The following is a 24,540-nucleotide window of genomic DNA, read 5'->3' as shown; positions in this document are numbered from 1 at the left end:
CAAAGGTCAACATTGTACTTCTGCAAGGGGCAGAACATGATTACGTGCAGAATATGACGACGTGGCATCCATTCATTGCAACGACGTGACACTAAAATGGTGGCAAGAGTCAAAAGAAAAAAAAAATGAATGTACACAAAGTACCCAAGGAATTTGTACCCTAGACCAAAGTTAGGATGTGAAAATACTTTATTGCATAACTTCACTGAAAATACTCTTTTGAGGTAGATTTAGTGTTTTGTTACAATCTATACAGTCAAAACTGGGTTTTCAACCATATTCCGTTGCAGAAACCTGTATAAAAACGGATTTGGTTGTAAACCAAAACAACATTTTCCATTATAATCAATGTAAAAATTGTTAATCCGTTCCGTCTGTGTTTTTTTTAATTCTGAATGAACAACACAAATATGTCGACTCACAATGAGACACGACACGAGGAAGTTCCTAATAAGGAAGCGGAGGGGAGTGCTAATAGATAGCAAACAGCTAACAAATGATAATAATTTTATTCATGAGCACCTTTCAAAACTCTCAAGGTCACCTTATAGTCACAGGATCAGCTTTTCTGCGAGTGAGCAGCGGCAGCCACACGTGCCGGCGTTCCACTCAACCTGGAAGTAACTCAAATAGATAGAAAGCTAACTAGCTAGCCAATCGATGCGCATTTGACAAGAGAACAGACAAACATTTTTGGCAAACGGATTGTGAAAACTGGCATTTATTTACACGACTGTCGAATGTTTACATTCCCAATAAAAGCTTCAATCATTCCCTTTGACTTAAGATCTATTTTGTCATAAAAAAAGGCAACAAATAAATAAACACGTACAGTGTACGACACAAAGAGAGAAAATGAGGTGGGTGGAAAATCACGAGCCGTTTTTAACAGACGTTTGAAAAATGACTCATATTGATCCCTGAATATATTTTAAAGCTAAATATCTTTAAAAAGAGCAAATGTTAGGAGGCCACGAAAATAGAACGCTTCTAAGAACGTTTGAAATGTCGGCGTGAAAAAAATCCTGTGGAGGCTTTACGGCTTTGAGCCACTCAATGAAGAAGCCTCTTCCTGCTGTTGGAGCGTCGGGTGGGCCGGCCAAAAATGAAATCCGCCTCCTGGTCCGCCTCCTGGTCCGCCCCCTGGTCCGCCTCCATCCTCCTCTCGACCGCCAATTCGTCTGCAACATCCCACACAGACAAAATTCTGGTTTGGTCATCGGGCGGAGGGGGGGAAATGCGCCAGCGTTCACTCAACCGGGAATTACGCAAATAGATCTAGCTAGCTAGCTAGCTAATAGATAGCAAATAGATAGCTAGCTAGGTAGCCAGCAACCGTGACCCCGTTCAACCAGGAATAACTCAAATAGATCAAGTTAGCTAGCTAGCTAATAGATATCTCATAGATAGCCAGCCAGTTAGCCAGCTAATAGATAGTTAGGAAACAAAAAATGGTGTCAGTTGTCCTTTAAAAAAACATTTTTTTCTAATCGCTTTTGTGTGAAAATTTTACAAATGTGAAACTAGGCCACTGGTTTGGTGTCCAAACTACGTCCCAGCATCCAATTTTCAGCGTCTCACAACATGACAAAAATAAATTAAATAAAATACAGGTAACATCCGAGTTACGACCACTCCTACTTCCTACCACGACCACAAGACCCTTTTTTAAAAATTGTACGCCTGGAACCGCAACGCGCAAGCAGCCGGCAATGCGTACTACAATTTTGGCCAGCCAGCATGTCACACACTCGCACAGCAATCAACTGCGTGACTACATTCAATACAGTAGTTATACAGTGCAGCTACTGTTTTGACAACATCTCCTGCAGTACTGTCAGGCAACCTCTTCTGGCTGTTAGCAGGGAGAGCAATTTTTTCAACAGCGCGCAAGCGTGGGAAGCCGTGCCTATCTGGGTCGGCAGAACGCGTGTGCGCCGACACCAAAAGCTATGTATAAGATTTATAAATGAACTGTACAGTAAACAGCATTGTGTACATTACAGGAACAGTTATACAGTAATAAAAATCGATAATACGAAATATAAAATGATAAAAATGACACTAACAGTTATGAAATTTATAAATGAACTGTAAACAGTTTGGTATATAATAGTATTCAATAGAAAACATTGCTTAAAAACAACCGATTGACATTGTGTACTATCCTGTCGTATAAACGTTTCGACTTGCGACCGTTTGACTTAGGACCATTTTGTCGAAATATAACCCGGTCGTAACTCGGATGTTGCCTGTATATTGTTGTAAACGTCATGTCGGCCAATTTGAATGCATTTCGATTTGCGACCGTTTTGTCAGAACTGAACCCGGTCGTAACTCGTGTGTTCCCTGTATATTGTTGTAAACGTCACGTCGGCCATTTTGAATGCATTTCAACTTACGACCATTTGACTTACGACCATTTTGTCGGAACTGAACCCGGTCGTAACTCGGATGTTAGCCGTCTAGGTACAACGTGGCCGTTCTTACCTTTCAAACGAGGCGCTCGCCGGCTCGCGCAAATCGGTCTTTCCTTGAAGAGCAACGGCGATTGAGTGAGAGCCAAAATCCCACCGGCTGTGACGGGCTTCCTTATCACCGAGCCCGGAGGCGTGGCTACGGATCAAACAAAACAAACAGTTCAGCTAAAATATGTGATAAAAATGTCGTTAAAAAAAAGTGGGCCGTAGGATTAAGAATGGATCGCATGGGTTGATACAATCAAGTCCATGTGAGGTGCAGATTCCGTTTTTCTTGCTTTAGGTTGCAATGCAGAAAATCACCATTTTAGAACAAAAATAAATTTAGAAAATCTCCATTTTAGATTTTTTTTATGTACAAATATCTCCATTTAAAAAAAAATTAAATGTAGAAAATTGCCATTTTTAGAATTTTTTAAAAATGTAGACAATTGCCGTTTGACAATAATTTTATAATAAAATGTAGAAAATTGCAATTTTATAATTAAAAAATGTAGAAATTTCAATTTTACAATAAAAAATGTAAAAAAAATCATTTTAGAAAAAAAATTAAAATGTTGAAAATCGCCATTTTTATAATAACGAAATATGTAGAAAATCTCAATTTTAGAATTAAAAAAATGTCAAAAATTGCCATTTGACAATTTTTTTTTTTTAGAAAATCTCCATTTTAGAAAAAAAATAAAATGTCGGAATACAAAAAAGTAGAAACTTTCAATTATAGAATTAAAAAAAGTAGAAAATTTTAGAAAAAAAAATTGCAAATCTCCATTTTAGAACCGTTGAACATCTTCATCGGCAGTGAAGGAGTTAATGAGTATGCGTCAGCTTACTGGACGTGACGTCGCCGTCTCCGTCTCCGGCGGTCCGCATCAGTTCCTCATCTCGGCCAGGATCGTCGGCACATCGAGGGGAGGCGTCGCCGACGGGCAGGCGAGCTCGTTTCCACGCCGACCCCCCGGCGAGGTCATCGGGGTCATCGGCGTCCGACAACCTGCTCACTCCAAGTTCCGCCTCGTCCGCGGGGTCGGCCTTCGGGGAGCGGGTGCGGCCGCTGCGGCGTTTGCCACCCGCGTGGGCGCGTTTCCGCCGCCGCCACCCGTTCAGGTTGTCCGGGGTCAACTTCCCGACGCTTTGGGGGGACGGCGACGGGGAGGAGGCGGCGCCCGCCGGGGGGCGGTTGGGCGTGTAGGATTGGCAGATGCGGGTTTGAACCGCTCCGCCTTCGGCGGGGGTGGCGTGGCGACAGGCGGGCGGCGAGACCGAAGTGGCTTCCGGACGTTTGGGGTGCGACGGCGAAGGACTGGCGGCGGAGTCGCTCCGTTTTAATTTGAGTTTGGGGAGCCCGGACGTTTGCATTTGGATTTCCACTTGATAGGAAGCGGATTTTGGGGTGGCGGCGCCTTTGAGGTGGCGCCGCCCGATCGGACCCTCGGGGGAGGAGAACCTCGGGGATGGCCCCGAGTAGCCCAAGCGCGCGGCCGCCTCGCGCTGCCGCCGGTCGGGCGTCTGGCGGAAGCCGTAGCTGCAAGCGGGCGTCGCACCTCGGGGGTCACCCGGGTCCTCGTCCCGGGCGGACTTGCGGGCCAAAGAAATGTTCATCCTGAGGCCGCCGCTAAAGTGCGCCTTGACCACCGACGCGTCCAAAGGAGAGGCGCTCTCGCTTCTAGATGATTGGGCGCCGCCGGCGGGCCTGGTTTCTTCCGCTAAATGCAAACGGCTTCCCGGAAGCAAAATGGCGGCGTGGTCCGTCCGAGATCTCGTCAGCGTCGGCTCGCTTGCAGCTGGCCAAATTTGGGAAGCCATCTTGGGACTTGAAGCAGACCGAGTGGCCATCGCTTGACGTCCGGTGGCGGCGCTTCGCCGTCGAGGTGGCGAAAACTGGAACGGTTCCGCCTCCGGTCTCCTCCGGCCTATCGTGCTCACCCGTTGCGATGATTGACGCGACTTATCGGGGGTCTTAAAAGTGTCCGCCTTGTCGCCGGGGTTTTTCGTCAACGGAGAGGCCGAGTCGGGCGCCTCGTCGGGTGTTTTTTTCCGTGGCGACGGGGACCAGGAGACCATCTTTTTGGGGGTCCTGAACCCCAAATGTAATCCGGCGCCTTCCAAAGGCTTGACTGGAGTCCGCAGGATTCCCTTTCGCGGACTCGCGGCGGGACTTTGCTCGACGGGCGTCTCCCAAGATTTTCCGGCGGGAGATCGGAAGGGACTTCCCCTCAGGGTCACACCCGGTTGGCCTACGGGGGGAGTGCGTCGTCTGGACGGAGGCGGAGTTTTTCGGGGTGGCGTGGGCAACATTGACGGCTGCGATTCTTTTGTGGGGGGTCTTTTCCGGTGTCTTGTTGGCACTCTGGACATTGGTGTGCAGCGTTAAGAAGTCAAAAGACTCATTATACATTTCATTAAGAAGACTTTCAAAGTCACAGGATACGTTTTTCTTTGGATGAGCATGGGCAGCCACACGCACCAGCTTGGTCTGCCATTTTCTTTTATGTCTCAAGTACTAGTAGCTATCTATTCGCTGGCTATTGGCTATCTATTTGCTAGCTATTAGCCATCTGTTTGCTGGCTATTAGCCATCTATTCGCTAGCTATTAGCCAGCTATTCGCTAGCGAATAGCTAACTATGCGCTAGCTATTAGCTATCTATTCGTTAGATGATGGCTATCTATTTACTCGTTATTACCTATATATTCACTAGCTAATGGCTATCTATTTGCTGGCTATTAGCCATCTATTAGCTATCCATTCCCTAGCTATTAGCTATCCATTCGCTAGCTATTAGATATCTATTTGCTAGCTAGCTAGCTTGCTAGCTATTTGAGTTACTTCGGGGGCTGGCGCATGTGGCGCTATTCCGGCCGGGTTGAGTGAACGCTGGCGCATGTGGCTGCCGCTGCTCACCCACAGAAAAAAACTTATCTTGTGACTGTAAAGTGACGCTGAGAGTTTTGAAATGTATTATTATTATTACCTGAAAGAGGCTGGAGTGTGCAGACATCCCGTTTCCGTGGGTCGGCGCCGAAGCGGAAGGGCGAACGGCGCTAAAAAGGAGCCTCATGGGGGAGCGAACTTTTTCCACCTTCACGTCGCCCGGCGGAAGGCGTGAGGCGGAGAGCGCCCTCTCCAGGTTGCGCGAGCGCCGTTGCGAAGCCGAATAAAAAGCCTTGGAGTGTCTCCTGGCAAAGTCTTTGATCCTCGGGCTCCTTCGGACCTCTGCCAAAAAAAAACAAAACGGAAATATTCAACAGGTCGCTTTTAACGCTATAACGGCGAATTACAAATGGTCAAATTCAGACCTTGGGACGGTTTCAGCGGCGACTCTTCCACAATAAAATCCTCGGTCAGATCGGCGCTTCTACGGACGTGACAGAAAAATGAAAAGAATAATGAAACAAATGAGAATGACCGTAAGGAGCCTCACAATTTCGTCAGCCGTCATCTGGACTTCTTTGAAGGTGTCGGACGTTTCGCTTCTTCTCCAAGAGGCTTCGTCAGCAAACTAAATTCTTTTGCTGGTAGTTTTGGCCCTCTATATATCCCTACTCTCCAGACTCTGCTATGATTGGTCCCCGCTCTCAGATTGGGGGGAGCAGAGGACTACTCCCTGCGGCTACACTGATTACTTCTTTTGTCCTGCCTGAGTGTGGGTTCTACGACTGGCCTGATTGCCCCATTTGCTCTGGTATCACCTCATCAGCATCAGCATAACTAAGCCTATGTTTGTGCTGAGGATGAACTTTCAACTCCATACGGAAACGTTGCTCTGCGGGTGCGCAGTGTCATTCTCAGGGAGGCCAATCGGACTGCGCCGCTTGGCTATCTTTTTGTTATCAGTTAGCACATGTAGCTGGCTATTTATTAGCAATATGGCTATCTATCGAATTAGCTAACTGTCTAGCTGCCTATCTATTTGTTATCTATTGGCTATCTGTCTAGCTAGCTGTGTGGCTGGCTATTTATTAGCTATATGGCTATCTAGCTAGTTACCTAACTGTCTAGCTAGCTATGTGGCTGGCTATTTATTAGCTATATGGCTATCTAGCTAGTTAGCTAACTGTCTAGCTGGCTATCTATTAGCTATCTGTTAGCTAGCTGGCTAGCTTTCTATCTATTTGAGTTATTTCCGGGTTGAGTGAACGCTGGTGCATTTGGCTGCCGCTTCTCACCCGCAGAAAAACTGATCCTGTGACGAAGCGAAACGTCCGACACCTTGAAAAGGCGTCCAGATGACAGCTGAAGAAACCTTTTCATCGATGGACCACTCCTGTACGACCGATGTAAGGAGACGAAGTGGAGATTTGATTGACAGCATGGAATGAGACGTACCGGCCCATTTTTTGTTGATAAAGGAGCCGATTGGACACCTGCTTGTGGTGTGGTGTCTCGCAAACTTTATTTGTTAGGAGCCTGCGCCGCTCTGAGGAAGAAAAAAAAAACAAACAAACATTTAGTTATGGCAAATTTGGTGATGATTATTTGTCTTTTTTATTATTCTTGCCGATTGTTACCGGTAGGCTTGTGCGATGGTTTGCGTTGCAGGCCTTCCACCACCGAGACGGATTGGCTGCGGCCAAGTTTGCTCTTCTTGTGTCGAGACGGCGGTGCATCGGGGCTAAAGAGGTTTCGTCTGACTTTGGTGACTTCTGAGTGAGGCAGATGGCAAAACATGCATGACAAGACGGGCAAGAGACTCGCCTGGCAAAATTGGGGAGAAAAAAAAAAGGCAAATTGTACCGTGGTTTTCTTGTTTTTGGGGTTGCCGTAGCGACGCTGGTTTTTCCGGAGATGGACAAACTTTGGATCTGGACTAATTCATTCAAAAATAAACGGAATTAAAAGGGAGCATCCGAAGAAAAAGTCATCAAAGTAGATTCAAGTGATTCAGTATCACTGTATACTAATAACATGCAAATAATCATATCCTGATCATAATAATGCATTATGCGACCCATAATTTCGTCTCGGTTGGCCTTACAGCGCGCGTTGTCTTTTTCGGCATCTCGATTTGGCGCAGACTCTGCGAGGATTCGGTCATACTGCGATGACGAGTCAGCATCCCACCCCTGAAAAAAAAAAGATAACAATATTACAAATTAACCAACTAACTATTAATCAGAATCAGAATCATCTTTATTGCCAAGTATGTAGAACACACAAGGAATTTGTGCACTAGTATCGTCGTCAAAAAAAACTGCTAAGTGGAGTTCCATTTTGGCTACTGTTGAAAGAGTTCAAAGAGTTAATGGCTTGGGGGAAGAAGCTGTTTAAATGTCTAATCATTTGATTAATTATTCAACTAATTTGAAATAGATGTGTTTGATGAATTAACTTAAAAGCATGACGTGGGGTGCTATTCCCAAATTTGTTCGGGTTTTGTTTTTTTCTTGCCGGGGGTGCCAATAAAGATAAAGTGCTTGTCAGACCTGTCTGGCAATGTGTTTTTTCCCCTTCCACAAGGGGCAGCATTGGCCTTTTGTCCACATAAGCGCGTTATTCCACCTTCAGCGGTTGCTAAAGCGCTATATAAACCAATATGTATGTATTACATTGTATTTTGGACACCTGCCCCAATTTCAAGCTTAGATAACTTAGGAATTAACTTGTTTTTTTTTCTGTTTCTGAAAGAAGAGAGTGTAAGGTTGACAAAACCCTGGCACTGGAGCCGCCCTCTCACCTCCTCTTGTTAGCAGAGCGATGCCGCAGATCCTCCAGGCGATCGCTACACACGGAAAGCGAGCGGTGTGTGGACGGGTGGGACGAGAAGGCCGACGGAGAAACGGCGTCCGCAGCTAGCGACTCGTCGCTGAAGAAGTCGGCGGGAAGGACGGCCAGCAAGGAGTCGGGAAGCTGCGTGCCCAGATTGTGGTAGATGTCGGCCAGGATTCTCGGGATGGATGTCAGGAAACTGCAACAACAGGTGGATGTTCAACAACAACAAAATTACATAGAAACTTGATTGGCATGATTGATCACTTTATAGTTTTACGATTTTTATTCTTGTATTTTTTACAGGTCTCTACGTTGTTTTACTTGTTGAAGAATTTTCAGTAAAAAAGGGATGTTACTATAGAAAAATATTCTTCTTCTTCCTATTATTATTATTATTATCATCGTTTGCCAGCCATTTGCTATCTAGTAGCTATCTGGCAGGCTAGCCATTAGCTATCTAGCTGGCTGGCTATCTAGCTAGGTATCTGTTGGCTATCAACTGACTAGCTAGCTAGCTTTCTATCTATTTGAGTTCCGGGTTGAGTGAACGCTGCCGCATGTGGTTGCCGCTGCTCACCGACAGGACAAAAACTTCTCCTGTGACTGTAACGTGACCGTGAGAGTTTTGAATGAATGAAATGTATTATTATGATCCTTAAAATGGCTACCGTTAGAAGGCCTTCTGTATTCAAATGTTCAATTTCATATGGTCTTAGGTGTTATCGAAATAATAAGTAAGTAAGTTACAAAAAAAAAAGTATTTTCCTTTCTACACTCTGCCTTTGAACTATCAGGGGTCGCCACAGCGAATCAATGCCCTCCATCTAACCCGGTTTTGTGCAGCTAGATAGCCAGCGAGCCAGCCATATAGCTAGCTAGCCAGCTAATAAATAGCAATTAGATAGCAAACAGCTAGCTAGCTTTTAGTCCTTTTCATCCAAACGTCAAGTAGACTCTGTGACCTAGCTAGCTCGAAAGCCATCCGTATAGCTAGCAAATGGCGCTTCGAAATGACTAGTGCAGCGTGTTCTACCGGAAACAAATTCCTTGTGTGTTCTACATACTTGGCAATTAAGATGATTCTGATTCTGATTCTGAAATGTATTATTATATATTCTTTATCTTCTGCGAAAATCACATCACATCTGTATTGTACAGCCCCCTGGTGGCCAAGGTGCGCAATGCCAAAGAGCATAAAAAAATTGTTTTGGGGAGCAAGAAAAAAATAAAACTTACGCCGGGAGGACTTGATCCTGAAGGAACTTGGCGAGGCACGCCGGGTCTTTTGTTAGCGATATGATTCGCAGCATGTCAGCCACCTTGGGAACAAAGAGGTGTGGGATGAATTGTGGGACATTGATGAGAAAAGGTTTGTGAGAATATTCCGTCTACCTCCTCTGCCATTTGTTCAGCATCCATCCCGTCGTCAGGATCCTCGGGGGAGAAAAGTTTGCACAACTCCAATCTGAGCAGCGCCTGCAGCTGGCATCTAGTGGACGCAAATATACATCACAAGTGTTTCAAAAATGACAAAAGTGTGTATTCCAAACATTAATTTCCCATAGGAAACCATTAAAAATGAGAATAATCCGTTCCCAGGTCCCCATAACACATCATTTTCTACTACTTTCTACAACATATACCTGATTTTAAAAGTCGGCTGCCATTCTCAGCTCCTTGTTAGGAAAACCGGCTCATTCGCAAACGACACATCACTCATTGTGGTGATCCATGCGTTTCCCAAAAACTAGCCAAGATTATATTCTTTCGAATTTAAAGTTCGTAAGGCGAAACGTTCGTTAGCTAAAGAGTTCGTAAGCCAAGGTATCACTGTACAGTGATACCTTGGCTTACAAACTTAATTGGTTCCCAGACAGAGTGTGTAAGGCGAAAATTGTGTATCCCAAAAATTTATTTCCCATAGGAAACCATTAAAATGAGAATAATCCGTTCCCAGGTCCCCATAAAACATCATTTTCTACATTCTAATTTTCTAAGTCTTAAAACTACACAAAATATACCTTATTTTAAAAGTTGGCTCCTTGTGAGGAGAACTGTCTCGTTTGCGAACGACACATCGCTCATTGTGGCGCTCCGTGTGCTTAGTTCGTATGCCATGATTATATTCTCGCGAATTTAACGTTCGTAAAGCGAAATGTTTGTTGGCTAAAGCGTTCATAAGATGAGGTATTTGGGGCTGTTGCAGATGACCACTAGGGTTCATTTGGTCAAGTGTAAAAATGTGCAAACACACACAAACTCACTCTCGGACTTTGCTCTCCACATCGGTAGCGGCGCCGTAAGCCTGCCTGATGCTTTTGCCGCTCTTCAAAAGGTGCCGGCGGCAAAACGCAACGGCCTCGACCTGCGCGAATGAATCAAACTCATGACACCCATCGCTCGCATCTGTTGTCAAAATGGCGCGCGAGAAATCAACAAAAACTATCTCACCTGTGGCTGCGATGTTGATACCAGGAAGGTTTTGACGGCAGCCAAAAGCCGTTGCGCAACATCCAGGGCAGATGAGGTTTTCTCCGAGTTGCTCTTCTCGTAGACGGAGCGCACGTGGGACAGCAGCTCGGCTTGATTGCTAAAGACTGACGAAGGGATTCAACGCAACGCATCAGTTGGACAAATGGACAAAAGCCCACTTCGACAGACAGGACGGCGGAAAACAAAATCATTGGCGTCGTCCAGGACTTCCACACTGCAAGAATCAAGACAAGGGCATGGAAAAATCCTACCGGACCCTCCGCACCCTGCCCACCGCCTTTTCCAGCGACTCCCCTCAGGCAAGCCAGGCACTACCAATTCATGCGCACCAAATCCAGCAGGCATATTAACAGCTTCTTCCCCCGTCGCAATTAACTCTCGAAACGGTAACCCAAATAGAAGTGTAGAGTGCCTCAATGTTTCTTATGATGATACGAGTGCAGCGTGCTCCACCGGAGACAAAAAAATAGAAACCTAGCTAGCTGTCTATCTATTAGCTATCTGACTGGCTGGCTCGCTAGCTATATAGCTGGCTATCTATTAGTTATACGGCTATCTATAGCTACCTAGCTAGCCAGCTTTCTATCGATTTGAGTTACTTCCGGGTTGAGTGAACGCTGGTGCGTGTGGCTGCCGCTGCTCACCCACAGAAAAACTTATTTTGTGACTGAAAAGTGATCTTGAGAGTTTTGGAAGGCGCTCAGAAATGAAATGGATTATTCTGAAAGGTCAACGGGAGGCTCGGACGACGGCGGTTATGATCCTTACGGATGACGTCGACTCCTTCGGCTTTGTTCCTGTCGCTCTTGCGCCTCTTTGCCGGTCGCTGCGCCGGAGGCGGATCGACGTCGGCTCGACACTTTTGGGCTTTGGCGTTGAGCCGCGCCACGTTGAGCATCTGCAACGAACGACTCATGCTCTTCATTTTCCGCTTCACCGGCGTGCGTTGTGAGCCTGCTACGGAAAAAGAGGGAGGACAGAAGGAAAATGGACAGGTTACATCCTGCCGTGCTCTCTCCGCGAATCAATGGCGCAAATTCACCGTACGTTTCTTGCCCCTTTTATTCTCGGGACGCGCTGACGACTGATAGAGATCGGCCAGATCATTGATCAGCTGTGTCTGCTCAACAAGTTGCTCTTCATCTCTTTGGTCCGGCGCGGCGTGAATCAACCTGCAAGTTACACAACAACCAAAACGTTCTTCACGTGGCACACGATGACAAGCTTCAACCTGAACCTGAAGTACCTGAAGGACTCCATCAGATGGGAAGTCACCCCCGAGTGATCCGAATGCGGAAACCAAGTCTCGCACAAACCGATTGCGGGTGAGCAACGAGCCAGTTCCTGCTGGGCCCACTCGGGAACCACGTGAGGACCATCTGGCGGCTCTGATGGGGGAGTGAGGAAACGGACCTTTTCAGTACAGTGGTACCTCAGCTTACCAACGCTTTACTTTACGTATTTTTCACCTTACAAACATTAAATTCGCGAGAATATAATCTTGGCATACAAACTAGTTTTCGGCGGACGAATCAAACCACACAATCGCCAGGGTGGCTGGCGGACTAGTTTTCCACACCACCTCTCTGAGTACAGAAGTGGTTTGTTATCGAGTGGAGTACTTTTGCTATTATGGGATCGAAAAAGACCCCGCTACTGGCTAGTGTTAAGCCGAAGATGACAAAAGAAAAAACTTCTGTTGATTTGGATTACTGAAAAGCAGCTAGCAGGGGACAGTGTGAGTGAGGGTATTATCGCTGAGAAAGCACGCCAACTTCACTCGGATCATCAAGAGGCAAACTGGAAGTTTATCATCCATTGACAACTACCATCACAAAGGTAAATAAAACGACTATTATACACTACAGTCAATGACTTTAATTACAATACAATAGCACATTTATTATACATACAATAAGGTATATTTTGTGTAGTTTTAAGGCTTATTCACTAGTGCAGCAAATTCCTTGTGTGTTCTACATCATCTAATATCGTTCTTATTTTACATATACGATGTTGAAAGCATGAGAAATTTACTTCCCATATGCTATGGAGTAATATGCGTATGGCTTTTGCTTTAATAGCGCTCTTGTTTTACTGCTTCATGTCACAAAGGGGTTACAGAAAGTGCTGAAGAATGAATGACTCTCTGTGTCTTTGTGTTGTCATGTTATTTGTTATTTTTAAACTTTATGTTACTTCCGCGTTGAGTGAACGCTGGCGAATGTGGCTGCTGCTGCTCACCCGCAGAAAAAATATCCTTTTGAAAGGCGCTTACAAATGAAATGATATTATTATTATTAGTATTATTGCATACTTGGCAATGAAGAGGATTCTGATTATTTTGTAGAAAATGATGTTTTATGGGGACCTGGGAACGGGTTATTCTCATTTTTAATGGTTTCTTATGGGAAATAAAGGTTTGGCAGACAAACTTTTCGCCTTACACTTTCTGAGAAGTTCGTAAGCCGTGGTATCACTGTATTGTCAAATGTCCGTCCATTTTAGGCAGCAAAAAAATAAACAAAAATAAATAAACGGTCCAATCGTTACCTTCGACGCCGTCGCCATCTTGCGCCATCATTTCATAAACGACGCCCAGCACACTGTTGACAACTTCGGGAAGGTCATCCGAGATGTCATCGCCGCCGCTGTCGGATATGACCTCCATGCCGCCGTGGGCGGGTCGGAAGACGGTGAGCAGGGCGGTAAAGTCGGACCAAGGGGAGAGGACAGCTGAGGACGAGCCGCCGCCGTGGCTCACCTCAGCAAACTGTGGACAGAGGGGACGGACAAGGACGGACGGGACGGTTCATTTTCATCTGTACCCAAGTAGCTGTATTCAATCTAAAGGCTGACTCAGAGTCAGTCACAAGAAGGAGTCATGCCAGCGTCATTGAAGTCCACTCGAGAGCCTCGAGCACCGTTTCTGAATGATAGTTGCTAGCGTAGCAATCAAGTCCTCATTTTCATCGGGATTTCCGAGAGTCTACTTGACGTTTGGATGAAAAGGACTAAAAGCTAGCTAGCTATTTGCTATCTGTTTGCGTTTAATTAGATGGCTAGCTAGCTATGTGGCTGGCTCACTGGCTATCTAGCTGTATATCTATTAGCTATATAGCTAGATAGCTTTCTAGCTAGCTTGCTGAGTCCGAGCGTGTGTGACGGGCAACCTCTTCTGGTCGTTAGCAGAGAGAGCGATTTTTTTAACAGCTGTTTTCTTTACGGATAAGTGTTTTCTTTAACCTAGTATATAAAATCTAAATATCTAGCTAGCTTTCGAGCTGGCTAGCAGGCTGTCTATCTGGGTATCTAGCTAGCGATCGAGCTGGCAACCTAGCTATCTATGTATTTGATATCTATAAACTAGCTAGCTAGCTTTTTTGAGTTATTCCGGGTTGAGTGAACGCTGGTGCATGTGGCTGCCGCTGCTCACCCACAGAAAAACTGCTCCTGTGACTGTAAAGTGACCTTGAGAGTTTTGAAAGGCACTTGGAAATGAAATGTATTCTTATTCTTATTATAGAATTGCAGATTCATACAATTTAGGAATTAATTCTTTTTTTCTGATGAAAGAATGGAGTCTAAGGTTTCTTACGCTGCATTCGCTGACATTCCTGAATTTATTCAGGAATTGAAAATATGATGTGGAGCGCCATTCCCGAATTTGTTCGGGTTTTTCATGCGTGGAGGTCCCGATAAAGCGCTGGTCAGACCTCTGGCGAGGGGGCAGCATTTGCCTTTTGTCCATGTTAGCGCTTTGTTCCAGCTTCAGCTGTTGTTAAAGCGCTATATCAACAAATATGGATTACAGTCGCCCCCATTTCAAGGTCAGATTACTCCAGACCCATATAATTTAGGAATTAACTCTATTCCTGATGAAAGAAGCGATTTTAGGGTTTCTTACGCTGTACTGAATGTTTATGTAGTCAATATTCTGTGTGTCCTGCAATTTGAGTGACAATGATAAAAACCCTGGCACTATAGTGGACATATTTTTGGCACATTTGGTGTAAATCAAGCAATTGGGACGACTCACCGTGTGCAACGAACGACTTGACAGCTCGACAAGTGCTCGCTGGAAGGAAGCAGCACCTCGCTCGTTGGTGTCGGAGCACCGTAGCAACCACCACGACTGTGTGGATGTGCGCGACAGTGACGAAGCATCCCAGCCCTGCAGCACACCCTTCACACGCACCTCCACCCCGTCGGCGAGAGGCGCCTGTCCGCGGGTGACCGCTTCCAGATTGACAGCACAGCTGTGGGCGACATCACCTGGAAATGGGACAATGACGATACCTTGGCTTACGAACTTAATGGGTTCCCAGACAGTGTTTAAGGTGAAACGTGTGTATCCCAAACATTAATTTCCCATAGGAAACCATTCAAATGAGAATAATCCGTTCCCAGGTCACCATAAAACATCAGTTTTCTACTTTCTAAAACGATACAAAATATACCTTACTTTATGTATAATAAATGTGCTGTGGTATTATAATGAAAGAAATAAACTGTACTATATAATAAAGTCGTTTTATTGACCTTTGTGAAGATGGTTGATGGCTGGATGTGGCCGCTTTCATCAGCATGAAACACTTGATGAGGAACGTCACCTTCTTCTTTCACCGTCTTGAGGAATGATCCCTTAGAGGTGCTTTCGCTGCCATCATTTTACCTTGTTCCTCATCAATTGTGTTCTGTTTAGCTGGGTTGATAGCTTTTTGCATCAAGTGTACAGATGGCTTGCTCGGGTTGTTTGGGGAGCCTGATTGCTGGGATATTTTAACCTTGCAGTCTACACTCTGCCTTTGAACTATCAAAGTTGAAACGATTCCAAATGTCACTGTTTTCCATCCATTTTCTCACTCTCTCTCTGTTGTCTGCCTGTCTCTTTAATGTTTAACCCCCCCCTCTCACTGCTGCGTTCTTGACCAATCACATGGCTTTAACCGAAGACTGGGGGCGGGGCATAGAGGACAAAAAACAAGTCGGCTGCCATTTTCTTGTGAGGAGAATGGCTTCACTCTCTGTCTGTCTGTAAACTCCCCCTCACTGCTGCGTTCTTGACCAATCACATGGCTTTAACCATAAACTGGGGGCTGGGAATATACGATAAAACCAAGTGGGCTGCCATTTTCTTATTAGAAGAAAGGGCTTGTTCGCAAACGACATGTCACTCATTGTGGCAGCTCCGTGTGTATCCCAAAATAGTTTGTATGACAAGGTAACATGTTCAGAAATGTAACATTCCTAAACCGAAAAGTTCGTAAGCCAAGGGGTTCGTAAACCAAGGTATCACTGTGTTTGAGTCAGCGTCAGAAATCTCAACTACCTGCGTCCAGTTTCAGAGTGCCCGCCGTGACGGGGAAAGCAAGGCGGTATTGCCTTTCAGAAGACAGCAAATATCCAAGACTGGACCGGAAAGGGAAACTCTCATTCCCGATGTTGGAGCGCGGCGTCCTGGTCCCGATGCGGTTCAGGAGTTCAACGGCGGGGAGCACTTTACCACCTGCGCGCGCCAAGGCCCGGGAGAACTTGTGTAAGCCCAAGTGGTCGCCACATTGCAAATCCTGTCAAGGAAAAATGACAATGACATTGTTGACTGGACTACATACAGGTAACATCCGACTTACGACCGAGTTCCATTCTGACCAAACGGTCGTAAATCAAAATGGTCGTAAGTTGAAATGCATTCAAAATTTTCAATCGAGAGCTGCAGGCTAAATGACTGGCAAACTCCGCCCTCTGGTGCCATCACGCGGTCGATTGCTGTGCGAGCGTGAGATGCTGGTTGGCTGGCCAAAATTGCCGAACACATTGCTAGCACGTTGCAGTCCCAGGCATATAATTAACATTTTAAAAATGGAGGTCGTGGTCGTAAGTACGGGTGGTCTTCAGTCCAGCTGGTCGTAAGTCGGATGTTACCTGTATTATCACCACAAATTAGCTGACACATTTTCAAGACGTCTTGAAAATCTATTAGCTGGCTATCTTGTAATCTAGATGTACAATTATATATAATAATATATAATTATATATAATAATACATTGTATTTATAAGCACCTTTCAAAACTCTCAAGGTTACGTTACAGTCATAGGATAAGTTTTTCTGTGGGTGAGCAGCGGCAGCCACGCGCACCAGGGCTCACTCAACCTGGAATAACTCAAATATGTAGATAGAAAGCTAGCTAGCTAATAGAATGTGAGATGATAGAAAGAAAAATAAATACATGAGCAAATAAATAAATATATGTATAGATGGATGTATAGATAGATAGATAGATAGATAGATAGATAGATAGATAGATAGATAGATAGATAGATAGATAGCGTTTCCCGACTCAACTAGCTAGCTATATTGCTAATAGCTATCTCTCTAGTTAGCTAATAGATCGCTTGCTAGCTAGATAGCAAATATGTTTCCTGACCCGTCCAGTTAAGGCCAATCTAATGTAATTTTTTTGTGTGCTCTTTATGTAATATGTGGAGGCGATGAAACCTTCTAATGATTTTCCCAAATTCATAACGGGCCACCGAGAAGAAGCCATAACTCCAATGTTTGACATCCTTACCCTATTCTACCTCCGCAGTTGGTCGGTTACTTACATTTCCGTGCAATGTACTGTCCACCCAGTGAAGGACAACCTGTCTCTGAATCAGCATGTCCAGGATACTTTTGGATAGAATAAACTCCGACACCTCTCCACTCGCATGGAAGTTTGTTAAAGTGAGATAGTCCACCAGTTGCGTCCAGCTTCTTGGACAGTCGGCCACAATAAACAGCACGTTTTTGGCTGGGTCGAGAAGAAGGTCCTCCTCCGGTAAAGGTCCTGCTCGCCTCGTCTTCCTGGGTCTCAAGGACAGTTTGGTAGGAGAGCTGAGATCCGGTCGGTCCCATTGGAAATCCAGCAGGATTTCTCTCAGGGCGTTCTGGACGCTGGCAGAGCGGCTGCAAGGCCGCTGGGACTGGGACGCGCATTGTTTCTCAAACTTGCCATCAAATTCCACGCTGAAGTCCTCAAAAGTTTTGTGGCGCAGTTCCTTGAAGTCCGAACCCCGCGTGATCAAAGTAGCACCGGGGTCGGACTCCGATTGGAAGAATTTGTAACCCCAACGTACTCTGTCGAAGCCATACTTGTAGCCGAAATGCAGCAAAATGTGCAAAATGCTACGTTTCAATTGGTGATTCTTGATTTGTAGCCGATCGCTTGATTGTTGATCTCCGCAATCCACGTCGATGACAAAAGCCAAGTTGTGTAAAGCCATTCCGTCAAGTCGCGACTGGTTGTTATCTTCGTCGATGCGCCATTACCTCAACTTAATTCATCCATTGTCCGCCATTTTATGTCAAAGACATTTTAGATCAACTTATGTTGACATTTCATGCTAGCCGGCGACCATCTTCGTGCCCGCAACGCGCTCTGTTTGAACGATACTTATTTTATTCCGTTACGGGCTCGCGTGTTCCGCCTTTATCGTCCTTACAAACAACGCACTTCGTATAAAATAACGTCCATTTGTTTACATTCTTGGCGCATAAAAATACTTGAAGGAAAAGTTTTCAGTCGGTGTTCGCCATTTTGTCGTCCTCGGCGATTCTCAACCGTTCGCGCTCTTTAAAAGGGAAACCGCCCCCTCGGCGATTGGTCAAATATTTGAACAACAACAAAGTCATTGGTCCAGACGTGGGAGGTTACTATGTCGCTATTCGCCAGCTGACATTTGCCCAAATCTAATTGGTTGCATCTGTTGTCATTTTCATTACGAAGAGGAAATGATACCTCCATGTGTTTAACTTTTTAAATCCTGAACGCTATGACGTATCATTGCAAACTACGCCCAAATGATCTATATAATACTACGACTACTACTACTACGACTACTACTACTACTACTAACTAATAATAATAATAATAATAATAATAATAAAATAATAATAATAATAATACATGATATTTTAAGCGTCTTTCAAAGCTCCCAAGGGCACTTTACAGTCACAGACAAGCATAGGTATTTTAATAAATAAAATACAATCACAAAATAGAATACAATAAAATACAATTATAAAAAGAAACAAGAGAAAGAGCTACACAGAAAATGCTATTTTAAATAGGTGTAAATAGGTATTAGCTAGCTATTAGCTACCTGGCTAGAAATTCTGACTATCTGGCTATCTATCTATTAGCTAGCTAGCGTTCTATCTATTTGAGACAATCTGGGATGAGTGAAAGCTGGCCCGTGTGGCTGCCGCTGCTCACCCACAGAAAAACTTATCTTGTGACTGTAAAGTGACCATGTTTTGAAAGACGGTTATAAACACAATGTATTATTATTATTATTATTATTATTATTATTATTATTATTATTATTATTATTATTATTATTATTATTATTATTATTATTATTATTTATTTATTTATTATTATGTAATCAAAACTGATTACAAGTATTTAAGGCAACATGGTTGTCATATTCATAACTCAAAGACAAAGATTCGAACCCAGAAAGATTGTCTTTACTGCCGGCAGGAGACACAGCCATTCATGACAGACGCCTGAATTCCGCAGCCCTTTTTTTGGGGTCCTTTGTCTGTCCTTCAATTGTGTACTCGAGTCACACATGTTGACTAAGCATATAACAGCATGAAACTTTTAAAACTGATAACTTTTTATTCTGTATAATCTCTATGAATTTTACATTTACACTTATTTACATGTTTTTTTTTTTTTATTATTTAGCTGTTTTTACCCACACCGCAGATGATTTGTTTTTGGAGGTGTTTGCGTATGTGGCTACATCGGGGTTGCTAGCGAGCTTTTATGCACACCTTAACGCTCACTCATCAGACAATCAGATGACTGTCAATGAAGTCGCCATTAAAATGCAATGAGGCGGTAAGTGTGTCAGCTTTTTGTTCACCGATGGACAAGTGGAATCGCTAATCATCTCCTTTCAAAGCCGAAATATTATTCTTTACATGATGCTCCAAAACGACTGGAGCAGAATGTCCGTTGCTATAAACATGACATGGGCCCGGAACCCACTTCCTTCCTGTTTTTTTTAATTATTTTGTGTTTGGAAAAACAACTTTGGAAACATGTTCATACTTCATCAGAACAAGTCACAGGATGAGTTTTTCCGTGGGTGAGCAGCGGCAGCCACACGCGCCAGAGTTCACTCAATCCGAAAGAAACTCAACCAGATAAAAAGCTAGCTCCATAGCTGATAGCTAGATAGACAGCTAGCCAGCTAGATAGCAAATAGAGAGGTGGCTAGCTAGCTTGATAGCTAATAGCTAGATAGATATATAGCCAGCTAGATAGCAAATACAGAGCTAGCTAACTTGATAGCTAATAGCTAGATAGATAACTAGCCAGCTAGATAGCAAATACAGCGCTAACTAGCGAGCACGATAGCTAGTCGCGAGCTAGATATCTAGCCAACTAGATAGCAAATAGAGAGCTTGCTAGCTAGCTCGATAGCTAATAGTTAGCTAGATGGCAAATAGAGAGCTAGAAAGCTAGCTCGATAGCTAATAGCTAGATAGATAGCGAGCCAGCCAGATAATAACAGGCAAAATATTCAAATACTCCATTTTGTGGTGTAAAATATTTGATTCACGCAAAGTTTTTTTTTGTTTGTTCCTCATCATTCAAGAAACAAGTCCGAGACCTCTAAATACTTGAAAATATTTATTAAAATACTTATGACAAACACAGTATTAAATATAAAGTACATTCAATCAAATATAAAGCACAGTGGAAAGGTTTCCTCTGAAAGTCGAGGCGACTTTACAAGTTGGTTGATCAGCAAAAGAAAATAATAAATACGTACTTGTGTTTTTCTTTTTCGGAAGGAATCTTTCCTTCGTCCGTTTTTCGTAATGTTTTTCGTGAACTCAACGCAAAGCTGCAGTGGCGAACCAGGCCACACTGTCGCTACGTCGTGCTATTTACAATGTTAGCATTGTGGCTACTAGCTGTTTATGCGATTTAGCTTTCTTTGTACATGACTCTACGCACTTAATTAGTCCCCGAAAAATGCAGTTGAAGTCCAAATGTACTGTTTGAGACAGCAGAAGCAACCGTACAGTCAAACTTGAGTTTTCCAATGCCTCCGTTCTCGACCAAAAAAAAATTATGTCTTGGTTTACAACCGAAAACGGGTTCCCGACCAGACTGAGCGCATCTGAACGCACCACTTGACTTCGATTCACTTCCTTCATGTGTTTGTATTGTTCAATATCGACACAAAAAACACAGGATGGATTAACAATTTTTACATTGATTATAATGAGAAACGATGTTTTGGTTTTCAACCAAATCTGTTTTTAAAGAAGTTTCTGCAACAGAATATGGTCGAAAACCCAGGTTTGACTGTATCGTCAACAAAAATACTTTGAATGTACACCTAAAGAGTATTTTCAATGAAGTTATGCAATAAAGCATTTTAAAATCCTCGCCCTAATCATTTGTATCAGTACAAGTGGCATTAGCCTCGTGTAGCGTTTCATAGCGAGCAGGCGTGTTTGTATTCTTCAATCACGATTAAAAACATGTAAATGTATTATTATTATAAATATATTAAAAACAGACATTGATGACATTGATTAAAACGGGAAATGTTTCCATTTTCGATCCAATCGTTTTTCGAACAGGGTTCTGGAACGGATTATGGTCGGAAAGCCAGTTTTGACTGTACTTAACAAAAAATAAATAAAATCATTGAAGTCACTGTAACATGCTGCACTATCATTCCGTGATACGTCAGGGAACCACCAGAGGGCGCCAACGTCTTGCACCGATGAGCCACATTGACGGAAGGGAAATTCAATTGTTGCCGGCAACTTAAAGGACAACCGACACCATGGGCAGTTTCAGAAAGTCCCGCCCCCTTGATACTCCTTCACAAACTGCCTTGCTCCAGAATCAAAACAGTGGCTTCAGATTCAGAAAAAGATGCTTTCTTGTGACTCATCTGGCTACCTATTAACTATCCATTAGCAAGCTGGCTAGCTATTAGCTGTTTAGCTGGCTGGCTGATAGCTGGCTAGCTGTTGGCTATCTGGCTCTCCATTAACTATTTATTAGCTATCCATTAGCTAGCTGGCTAGCTGTTGGCTATCTGACTATCTATTAGCTATTTATTACCTATTCATTAGCTAGCTGTTGGCTATCTCGCTATCTATTAGCTATTTATTAGCTATCCATGAGCTAGCTAGCTTTCTATCTATTTGAGTCACTTCGGGGTTGAGTGAATGCTGGCGCATGCTGGTTGACGCTGCTCACTCACAGAAAAACTATATCCTGTTACTGTAAAGTGACCTTGAGAGTTTTGAAAGGCGCTTCGAAATCAAATGTATTATGATTCAAATCGTTCTGAAGAGGAAAGCATAAATGTTTGCCATTGATTCAAGAAGTCCTTTCGTATCCATTCCAGCCGTCTGGACTCCAATGTAGCGTCCCAGAAAAAGCACAAGATGGCGCACAAGCTCCGTTGGAAAATGGGCTGATTTTGTGTCAACTAGTATCAAATAATAGTCTTGGTACAACACACAACGATTCACCATGGCGTTATTGATGTCGTTTCCCTTCTAATTTCGCTATCAACACGGTGTTTTCAGACAAAATAAAAAGTGCCCAAAATGCATTGTGTGTGGCTTTCTCGGTCAGGGGCGTTCCCTCCGTGACGTCACGTCAGGAATCGTCATCAACTAGAAAACAAGGTTTCATGAATATCCAGGGTGGTGTCGGTCGTCCTTTAAACAGCATTTTGGCCTCACTGGGTGGAATCCGAGTCGCTGGAGTCCATGTCGCCCTGCGCGGGCGACGGGGCGTGTTGACGCCGGGCGCCGGGCGAGCAGTGCAGGGTCTGCGTGCTCCTCCTCAGGTTCTCCAACGACTGCAGGAAGGAACGTCTCGCCCTCTCTTCTTCCAGAGGAGACGAACCCTCTTCGTCCACCACCTCGGCGATTTCGGCGAAGGTGACCGGCTGGGTTTTGAAACGGGCCTGGCGGGGTCGCCGGGAACGACCTTTGACCCGGGACGGACCCTTGGGGACCGGCAGCTGCTGAGGGAACTCCTCCACGGCTGAAGACATCAGGTGGAAGCCGGACGTCTGCGCCGTAATGGGACGGACGGCGGCCATTGGTGATTTGCCAAAACAGGAGCAAACTTTCTTTTTCCTCAAAAAAGGCAAACAGGGCAATCCACTTGGAAAAGGTGTCAAAAGTCCACTTGAGTGTCTCCACTCCGCCTGGATTTTCCTTCTGTGTTGAAATCTTGGAGCTCCAGCTCTGGCTTTTATCACGTTAGCCACCTCCCCCTCTCCACCCCGTCGCTCTCCATATTTGCAACCGGATTGGTCCGGCCTACTTACACCCCCCGCCCACCGCGACTTCCTGACAGCTCCTGCCTCTGTCCGCCTCTGTTCGGTTCAGTCACCCGTCTCAAAATAACCCTGGCGGGGTTGTAAAAAAATAAAAATAAATGAGACCTCTATCAACTGGTTGTCATCTTGGACAACGACAATGCTAGCGACAACGACAATGCTAGCGCCTCAGATAAAAACACACCCGCATAAAAAATTAAAAAAATTAAAAAACAAACAGAAAAGGGACATTAAAAGCAATCATGACAACACATGATTTGACATTTCTCAGATAAATACTTCATATGTTATTTTAGCTAGATGGCTAGCTGGCTAGCTGTTCAGCTGGCTGGCTAGCTATCTATTAGCTATCTATTGGCTATCTAGCTAACTGGCTGGCTATCTATCTATTAGCTGCCTATTGGCCATCTAGCTGCCTCGATAGCTGTCTATTAGCTAGCTATCTAGCTGGCTATCTAGCTGTCCAGCTGGCTGGCTAGCTATCTATTAGCTGTCTATTAGCTATCTAGCTGGCTCGATAGCTGTCTATTAGCTACCTAACTAGCTAGCTATATTTTAGTTATCTAGCTATCTAGCTGCCTAGCTATCTTTTAGCTATTTAGCTGGCTATCTATCTATCTATTAGCTATCTATCAGCTAAATTGCTAGGTTTCTGTCTATTTGAGTTACTTCGGGGTTGAGTGAACGCTGGCGCGTGTTTGCTGCCGCTGCTCACCCACAGAAAAACTTTATCCGGTGACTGTAAAGTGATCTTGAGAGTTTTGACAAGTACAAATACAGTCCAACTAGGGTTTTCGACCATAATCCGCTGCAGAAACCTGTTTGAAAACGATTTGGTTGAAAACCAAAACACCATTTCCCATGATAATCAATGTAAAAATGGTTAATACGTTCCGCTAATAAATAGGCAGCTTCATAACGAGCTAGCTCGCCAGGTAGCTAACAGATAACAAATAGATAGCAAATGGATAGCAAATACATAGCCAGCTCGGTAGCTAGATAATAGATAGCAAATAGATTAAGTCTAATTTTTGGCAATTTTTTAAAGCCAATCTGTGTGATCAAGGAGGAAATACATCATACAAAATATGATTTTACAAGTTATGTGAGCGCCACGATCACGCTATGATACGCGCTGCGGCTATTTTAAATCCATCCAAGGTTGCAGCGGCTACCAAGTCATGTGATATCACGTGACATCTTGGATGGACGAGTTCGCTTGAAAAAAAGCAATCAGTCAATTTTCACACAGTTCTTTTTTCAACTCATTCACTACCAGACGTGCAAAACAGTCATCGGTCGCAGAGGATAAAGAATATATGCCCGTGTCTCTGAGTATTAGTTGTTTTTTTTTTTACTTCAAGATAGCGCCGCGAGAGTGGCTGCCTTTCCAGCAGCTCATGTATTTTGTCTTTCTACTACTTTCTTTCTTTTCATAACTTTGCTGCTGTGTTACTAACGGGT

At 44.2% G+C, this 24,540-nt stretch overlaps 2 protein-coding genes across 2 annotated transcripts; both read right to left on the bottom strand.

Moving 5' to 3' along the window:
• Positions 1-187: 187 nt before the first annotated feature.
• ticrr (TopBP1-interacting, checkpoint, and replication regulator) lies at positions 188-18,540 on the bottom strand. The gene is given in 22 exon segments (XM_088996841.1): positions 188-1,181; positions 2,491-2,616; positions 3,314-4,757; positions 4,759-4,830; positions 5,455-5,696; positions 5,780-5,838; positions 6,810-6,900; positions 6,992-7,126; positions 7,218-7,290; positions 7,459-7,546; positions 8,158-8,388; positions 9,429-9,511; positions 9,585-9,681; positions 10,457-10,557; positions 10,644-10,789; positions 11,454-11,642; positions 11,733-11,857; positions 11,932-12,073; positions 13,239-13,458; positions 14,725-14,960; positions 16,018-16,255; positions 17,293-18,540. Coding segments are annotated over 22 exon segments (4,926 nt in total). The 5' UTR covers positions 17,953-18,540; the 3' UTR covers positions 188-1,053.
• A 1,822-nt stretch (positions 18,541-20,362) lies between these two features.
• On the bottom strand, positions 20,363-23,032 carry lg05h11orf96 (linkage group 05 C11orf96 homolog). The gene has a single exon (XM_088996205.1). The coding sequence runs from the start codon at positions 22,831-22,833 to the stop codon at positions 22,465-22,467; it is 369 nt and encodes a 122-aa protein (XP_088852331.1). The 5' UTR covers positions 22,834-23,032; the 3' UTR covers positions 20,363-22,464.
• Positions 23,033-24,540: the final 1,508 nt, after the last annotated feature.

This window comes from Hippocampus bargibanti, linkage group LG05 (genome assembly GCF_051943395.1).
Source record: "Hippocampus bargibanti isolate YZ-2025 linkage group LG05, ASM5194339v1, whole genome shotgun sequence".
NCBI lineage: Eukaryota > Metazoa > Chordata > Actinopteri > Syngnathiformes > Syngnathidae > Hippocampus > Hippocampus bargibanti.
Note: the sequence above shows the minus strand (reverse complement) of the source record. Positions and strands in the feature narration are given on the sequence as shown.